We start from the raw sequence: 8474 nt of genomic DNA, 5'->3' as shown, positions 1-8474 counted from the left end.
AAAACCAGGCACTGCTCATCACCTGTCCAATACAGTCCCAACAGCGAAGCATGGTGGTGGCACCATCATGCTGTGGGTCTGTTTTTCAGTTGCAGGGACAGGGAGACTGGTTGCAAACAAAGAAAAGATGAATGCGGCCAAGTTGACAAAGGAGTGGCTTCAGGAGCCGCCTGTGAATGCCCAGCCAGAGCCCTGACTTAAACCCAATTAAGCATCTCTGGAGAGACCTGAAAATGGCTGTCTACCAACGTTCACCATCCAACCTGACAGAACTAGAAAGGATCTGCAAAGAGGAAGGGCAGAGGAGCCCCAAATCCAGGTGTGAAAAACATGTTGCATCATTCCCAAAAAGACTCATGGCTGTATTAGCTCAAAAGTGTTCTCTGACAATTGACTGTCTGCTGTCGTACTAGAGCGGCTCCAACTACCGGAAACAAACTCCTTGTGTGTTTTTTGGACATACTTGGCAAATAAAGATGATTCTGATTCTACTAAATACCGAGCAAAGCGTCTGAATACTTATGGCTGTGTGATAGTTCAGTTTTTCTTTTTTTAATAAATCTGCAAAAATTTCAACAATTCCGTTTTTATTTTTCTGTCAATATGGGGTGCTGTGTGTACACCCATCTATCCATTATCTACACCGCTTATCCTCACGAGGGTCGCGGGTATGCTGGAGCCTATCCAGGCTAACTGCGGGCAGGAGGCGGGTACACCCTGAACTGGTTGCCAGCCAATTGCAGGGCACATATAAACAAACAAGCATTCACACTCACATTCATACCTACGGACAATTTAGGGTCTTCAGTTAACCTACCGTGCATGTTTTGGGGATGTGGTAGGAAACCGGAGTGCCCGGAGAAAACCCACGCAGGCACGGGGAGAACTTGCAAACGCCACACAGGCGGGGCCGGGAATTGAACCCCGGTGCTCAGAACTGTGAGGCAGATGTGCCAACCAGTCATGCACCGTGCCGCCTGTGTGTACATTAATGTGGAAAAGAATGAACTTAAATGATTTTACCAAATGGCTGCAACATAAAAAAGAGTGACAAATTTAAGGGTGTCTGAATACGTTCCGTACCCACTGTGTGTGTATGTATGTATGTATGTATGTATATATATATATATATATATATATACATACACACACACATATATATATATATATATATATCTCACACACATACATACATATATATACTGTATATAGTGCCATCAGAAAGTATTCACACCCCATCACTTTTTCCACAATTTGCTTTCACAGACTTATTCTAAAGCTGATTTGAGAATAGTTTTTTTTTTAAATCTACATAAAATATCCCATGATGACAAATAAACATTTTCAGACAGTTGTGCAAATTTTGTGAAAATGTAAACATTAAAACAATAGGTTCATAAGTATTCACACCCTTGGCTTAATATTTTATTGAAGCACCTTTGGCAGTAATCACAGCCTCAAAACTTCTTGGGTATGTCTCGAGCTTGCCACTCTTTTGGGGCATTTCCTCCCATTATTCTCTGCAGATCCTCTCAATGTCAGTCAGGTTGGATGGGCAGGGTCTGTGGACAGCCATTTTGAGATGTTCGATCGGATTAAAGTCCGGGCTATGGCTGGGCCAATCAAGGACATTCACAGGCCGCTCCTGAAGCCACTCCTTTGTTATCTTGGCTGTGTGCATTGGGTCATTGTCATGTTGGAAGGTGAATAGACACTGTAGTTCTCTTAAAGAATTTCTCTATATTTGGCAGCTGTCATCGTACCCTCTATGCGGACTCGTCGCCCAGTTCCTGCAGCAGAAAAACAGCCCACAACATGATGCTTCCACCACCATGCTTCACAGGGATGGTGTTAGCCAGGTGATGAGCAGTGCCTCTTCTTCTCCAGATATGACGCTTGCAACTCAGGCCAAAACGTTCTACTTTGGTTTCATCTGAACAGAGAATTTTGTTTCTGCAGGTCTGAGAATCCTTAAGGTGCCTTTGGCAAACTCCAAGTGGGCTGCCAAGTGCCTTTTTGTGAGAATTGGCTTCCGGCTGGCCACTCTACCATAAAGGCCTGATTGGTGGAGTGTGTTTGCAATGGTTGACCTTCTGGATGGTTCTATCTCCGAAAGGGAACACTGGAGCTCCACCTTAGTGACCACGGGGTTCTTGTTCACCTCTGTGACCAAGGCCCTTCTTCCAGGGTTACTCAGCTTGGTCGGACAGCCAGATCTAGGAAGGGTCTTGGTTGTTCCAAACATCTTCCATTTCCAAATAATCGAGACCACAGTGCTTTTCGGGACCTTCAATGCTGCTGAAATTCTTTTGTATTCTTCCCCAGATTTGTGCCTTGACAAAATCCGGTCTCAGAGGTGGGCAGACAATTCCTTAGACTTCATTACTTGGTTTCTGCTCTAAAATGCACTCCCAACTATGAGACCTTATATAGACAGACGTGTACCATTCCAAACAATGTTCAATCAACTGAATGTACTACAGGTGGACTCCATTCAAGTATAAGCATCTCTAGGATGATCAGTGGAAATCAGATGCACCTGATCTTAAGTTTAAGTGTCATAGCAAAGGGTGTTAATACTGATGTACCTATTATGTTTGAATGTTTACATGTTTTATAAATTTACACAAATCTCTGAAAATATGCTTTTACTTTGTCATTATGGGATATATTATGTAGACTCTTTTTTAAAGAAAACTATACTCAAATCAATTTGTAACAACAAAAATGTGGAAAACGTAAAGGGGTGTGAATACTTTCTGGTGGCACTGTTGGTGTGTGTGCGTGTATATATATCACACACACACACACTCCAAATGTATTGGAATGACAAGGTCAATTCCTTTGTTTTTGTTGTATACTGAAGAAGACATTTGGGTTTCAGATCAAAAGATGAATAGGAAACAGAGGTTCAGAATTCCAGCTTTTATTTCATGGTATTTACATCTAGATGTGTTAAACAACTCAGGACAGAGTTGAAGCCACTCACTTTTCAAGTGAGCAAAAGTATTGGAACAGATATCATTAAATTAACTTAAATTGAATAAAATTTAATATTTCGTGGCATAACCCTTATTTGCAATAACTGAACCAAGCCTGCACCCCATTGAGTTCACCAGACTGTTGCATTCTTCATTTGAAATTCTTTTCTAGGCCTTTACTGCAGCCTCTTTCAGTTCTTGTTTGTTTCCGGGGGTTCTCCCTTCAGGCTTCTCTTCAGAAGTAAAATGCATGCTCTATTGGGTTAAGCTCCGATGACTGACTTGGCCAGTCTAAGACTTTCCACTTTGTCATGTCCTTTGAGAAAGTCCTTTGTCATGTTGGCAGTGTGTATTGGGTCAGTGTCTTATTGGATGATGAAGCTTCTCCCAATTAGTTTGGATGCATTGTTCTGTAAATTGTCATACCAAATGGTTTTGTAAACTTCAGAATTCATTCTGCTGCTACCATGATGAGTTACATCATCAATAAAGACTAGTGAGACCGTTCCAGAAAAGCAATGCAAGCCCAAGCCATGACATTACCTCCACCATGCTTCACAGATGAGCTTGTGTGTTTTGGATCATAAGCAGATCATTTCTTTCTCCATACTTTGGCCTTTCCATCGGTTTGGTAGAGGTTAATCTTGGTCTCATCATTTTTAACACATCTACATGTAAATACCATGAAATAAAAGCTGGAATTCTGAACTTTTGTCTTTTATTCATCTTTTGACCTGAATCCCGAATGTCTTCAGTGTACAACAAAAACAAAGGAATTGACCATGCCGTTACAATACTTTTGGAGGGCACTGTATACACACACACACTTCATAACAACTCAAAGACCATCGCCCCCTCGAGGTACTAAGTCTGATGGGTCACAAATTTATCCGTAACACATGCTGGCTGGTGAAGACAAAAACATGCACAGAGTTCCCACTAATTACAACAACTTCAGTTTATTCAGTTTGATAGGGATTTTTTTCTCTCCATCATTTGTTTTGATTTACTTCCATGCCGGTCCGTCGAAATATGTCTTAACTTGAAACCGGCGCAAAAAAGTTTGGGGTCCGTTGTACTGTGCCGAAAAAATATCAATGAGGTCATCAATGAATCGGATTAATCAACTTCGAGTCATTCAACTTTCACCACATTAGTCGACTACAAAAAATCCTTAGTCATTGATAAGACAAAACGGGTCTCACAAAAGGGAGCGAGAGACTCATGATCAAGAAATCACAGATTAAAGGCCTTATATAGCATCTACACATTTGGGATTTTAGAAAAAATGCTGTACAGGTATTCTTTGGTATCTGTAGTATTCCAAATAATGAAAACTGTATTGAAACTATTCATAAAAGATGCAAAGCTACACAAGGCAAGGGTTTTCAATAGTGGACTTGGCACTGATGGACCACACTGTGATACACTGTCTGGTGCAGGTTTACTTGAAGTTGAGGGGACACAAATGTTGTGCTTAAAATGCTTTGGGCTGAAAAGATTTTTGTGTGGTGGCTTTGTTGGAAATTACTGTCCACAGACAAAATGAACCCTTAACATCCGTCCATTATTTCAAGTGTCAGACTGCAGAGATAGTCTGGAGGATATATGCAATATGGGTACGGTTAAAAGACGCATACCCGTGTGAATGAGGCTGTGTCTCTCCAGGTGGTAACGCTGAATAAACCTCATGTCACATACGGCACAAGCATACGGCTTCTCCCCTAAACCGAAGAGCACCAGTTTTAGTTCAAGCCCCCACAGAAACCACTAAAACTGTGAGACAAAACCTATTATACCAAACAGGCCATTTTAAACCTAACAGTTGCGGCACAGTGCTATATCCAGACCATTTTAGATTTGTTGCATTAAAGGCACTATGGTTAATAGCATGAAGCATACCTGTGTGAATCAGGATATGTCTCTTCAGGTGGTATCCGCTCCTAAATGCTCCGTAACAGTGGTCACAAATAAAGTTTTTCTGCACTTTTGAAGATGGACCATTCTCATCTCCACCTGTGCCCTGAGGATAAAAGTAATGAATAGTTGTTCAGCAACACTGCCTGTGCACCAGTCATAAACTAAGACGTTTGTTTCCATACCTTCTCCTGACTGTCTTGTTAATGAAAAGCTATATAAGTTATACATAAATATTCTATAATCAAGGTTTACTATAAAACTCTTTTTTAGGATTGATAGAGAATAATTTACAATCCCTTCCCCAAAAGCCCATGGTGCTGCTCCCGCTGTTATGCACACAACTGCTGTTATTGTGCACCGCTTGGCCCTGCTCCCTTCCCCCTGCTTTCCTCTTCAGATCCTCCACCCCTCCACATCTTCTCTGCGCTCCTCCCCCCACCCCCACACACACAAACAAATGTGCAGACTAGGGAGAGCCCCAAGAGGGGGAGCACACTGAGACCGTTCCCTGTTTTGCAATCACTGCCACTGACCTTCCCTCCCCTTCCCTCTTGTTCTCTCACTTTACAGGGTGCCACTGATTTCCTGTTCTTTTTTTTCTGCTGCAGGTCCTCATTGGTCCTCATGTCCTTCTCATCCAGCAGACGCGGAGCTTGGAATTCACCTTCCTTCCGGATCAGCTAAAATAAAGCATACAGAACAGACAATTATTCAAGAATTACTGCTTTTCGGAACCCCTTAAATGTTTTACACTAGTCGTTTACAAAGCCAGTAGTGAAAATGTGTAGGTTTTGCCTCATACTGATTAAAACTCAACAATTTAGAAATATTAAAAACGTGGCATCCAAAGAGTGCAATTTCCCCGCCCAAATGTCCCAGGGAATTCTAACCAGGGGTGGACAGCTCATGCCAGAAGGTAGGATCATGTGACTCTGGGGACCACGGTCAGGTCCGTCTCTCTGTGGTGGTGCATGTCCGAGTGGAGCCATCATCTTTTTGGGTGGAGCTGCTGCCATGGTGCTGGCCTGCATCAGAGCCATACTGGAGAGCACCGCTTCACAGCCGAGCAGACCGGCCTGGCAAATTAAAGATCGGATTTAAGATTAACAATCTGCTGACATGCATCTACTGCACTGCAATTATCAATGACAACATCCTGAGTGACACAAGACTGTTCATTAAGAGCGACTTGCAACCACTTTGGTGTTATAAAACACAAACCCATTTCATATGGTCGCGGACTGAGCTGCTGGGCAGATGTGACATTGTTGTGGTAACGGTGTGTGTGAGCGCAGGGACAGGGGTGGGGACAAGGTCATCCAGAGAGCCGTCAGTCAGGATGGTCAGGCTGGTGGGAAGCCACACCCACCTCACTCATCTAGCATTCAAACTGAAGAAGAGGAGGATGTGGATGAAATAGACAACACATGGAATTACAACAGTATCACTTCTTCCCTTCTCAGCTACATGCTCTCCAGTGGTTATGTTTATCCAAGTATGGGCTACTGGAACTATACATGTCTCTTAACATATTTATCTCACAGATTTATTGACACTTTTAAGTCATTTTACAGTACAATGGTACATTTACTTATTGGCTTCAAGGATCTATAAGTAAAGTACAATGCATGTGAACAATCTGAATTTACACATAATGGTACTAATTCATATTACTAGTCGATAATTAATACAGAAATATATGGCAATAACTGACAACATACATAGCATGCGACATGTTGACAAGGGATTGTGATATGGATTTATATGGAAAATGACATTTATCCACCACAAAGTTGCTAAAACGCCAAACAAATGTTAAACATTATATCTTCTTTGTGTACTTTAATTTTGTTGATCGAAAAATTGTCAAAAATATTGACGTACGGTGAAATACATGCTGTTATAAATGAGGTTTCATATTTTTTATGACATTCAGACTTGACTAACTCGATCTTTAGCAACACGCTAACTAAACAGGACAATTAAAAACCAGCATCCATTAAATAAAAATGCCCTTGCAATTGCTTATATTTAGTATGCAGAGTATAGTGTACAGCGTCTGTCCCTTGTAATGCGTTACGCTCATGTAAAATTATCAGAACCAAAGTAAAATTATAGACATACATTTATATAGGTGAAAGCTACATTGCTGTATTAGCTTTGCTTAGCTAACGTTGTTACCACTTGTTAATGCGTAATAAAACGAACAACACTACTTTGGCTTACAAAACACATGTGGAATATGTTATGGGTATGATGGCGGTACTTTACTATAAACTTTTGTTTGAGGAAGAGAAGTTGCTATTTTTCAACATTTTGCAGAGCTTGGCCTTCGCGCTTCAGGCAAACCTGACGCTAGTTTAGCGGAGGTTGAACAGACTAGCTAACATCAAGGGGCCATTGGCTAGCTCGTCTTGTTAGCGCCTTCGCCCACTGCAATACTACATATTGAGTGTTAATTTACGACATTCACTTTTTCACTACACACGAAAGTGCGACTAACATCTACGTCGCGAAGAGGGTATTAAACGATGTAGCTCTGTGCGTGAAGACAAAGCACGAGACGCTCGAGACTAGATGGGGCGATAACGACGCTCATAATGGCCGTCGTGTCGTGGATAGCCTCCCCCTCTCGACGAACAAGCTAACGTTAGCTCGCGACGGCTAACGTCGAAGCTACAACATCGAGAAAATTCGTCGTTTCCATCCTCGTCGTTACATAGGCGTCTAGAACGAAGCAGCGCCCACCCAAAAAATAATTTCGAAAACCGATCGAACACAGAAAAGGCAATGAAATGATGGTCGTTTACCTTGGCGCTTCGGTCGGCCGACAATTTTCCGAGAGCGTCTAGTTTACAAACACAGGAAACGCCACAGGATGTAAGGACCCACTCCCCCACGCAGTAGCAGCAGCACAGCCTCCTCGAGCCAAGAGATCATCTTCTTCAACCACTCGGTGGCCAGCCTCGCCTCAGAGAGTCCTACACGCTCGTGGAAACCATCTGGACAATGATTATTGTGTGACTGTTTTTTTTTTGTTTTTTTTTTTTGTTTTAGGTGGGAGCAGCCTTCGCGCTGTTTGCTGCGGACAGAGGCGCGACTGAAGAGACGCAGATGGAGGAAGAGGAGGATGAGGAGGAGGAGGAGGAGTGAGGGAGGGAGGGAGGGAGGGAGAGGAGCACTCAGCATAACAACCCGCGCCCCTTCAGCCCCAATGCCCATCAGACCCACACAACAATAATACTCGCCCGTTACTACCGAATTAGTAGTTGTTGTTTTTTAAAATCAAAGATAATAATTACATTTCAATTGATAGTTTTATATTTTATGGCATATTGCCCTCAACACGTATCGTAATTAAATGCATTCTATTCATTTACATATTTTATGTATAAATTATGATTGCAGTCACGGATAGTGTAGTGGTACATTTGCCAGGCGTCTAGTTACCACTCAGTGTTGAGGTGAAAGTTTGTCTGTATCCTTATGTGCTCTTTTGACTGATGACCAATCCAGGATGTTGTTTTCCTTTAGTCAGTTGTCAGCTGGGATAGGCCCCAGCTTCCCGTGACC

General features: G+C 42.3%; 1 protein-coding gene across 18 annotated transcripts in view; it reads right to left on the bottom strand.

Annotated features, from left to right (window-relative positions):
• Positions 1–8025, bottom strand: part of znf740a (zinc finger protein 740a) — a 30385-nt gene extending 22360 nt beyond the window's left edge. For 15 of the 18 annotated variants that reach the window (XM_061689174.1, XM_061689182.1, XM_061689183.1 and 12 more), the window contains exons 1-6: positions 7712–8025; positions 6123–6291; positions 5792–5977; positions 5435–5581; positions 4884–5004; positions 4622–4705 (exon numbers count right to left, since the gene is read on the bottom strand). In XM_061689174.1, coding sequence (XP_061545158.1) covers positions 4622–4705; positions 4884–5004; positions 5435–5581; positions 5792–5977; positions 6123–6167 — 583 coding nt within the window. In that variant the 5' untranslated portion in view covers positions 6168–6291; positions 7712–8025. The remainder of the gene's footprint in view (positions 1–4621; positions 4706–4883; positions 5005–5434; positions 5582–5791; positions 5978–6122; positions 6292–7711) is intronic. The other 3 variants (XM_061689179.1, XM_061689194.1, XM_061689175.1) reach the window with 2 other exon arrangements.
• Between the last annotated feature and the right edge of the window lie 449 nt (positions 8026–8474).

This window comes from Phycodurus eques, chromosome 10 (assembly GCF_024500275.1).
Source record: "Phycodurus eques isolate BA_2022a chromosome 10, UOR_Pequ_1.1, whole genome shotgun sequence".
Classification (NCBI taxonomy): Eukaryota; Metazoa; Chordata; class Actinopteri; order Syngnathiformes; family Syngnathidae; genus Phycodurus; species Phycodurus eques.
The sequence above is the reverse complement of the archived record's forward strand: the minus strand, read 5'-3'. Positions and strand labels throughout refer to the sequence as shown.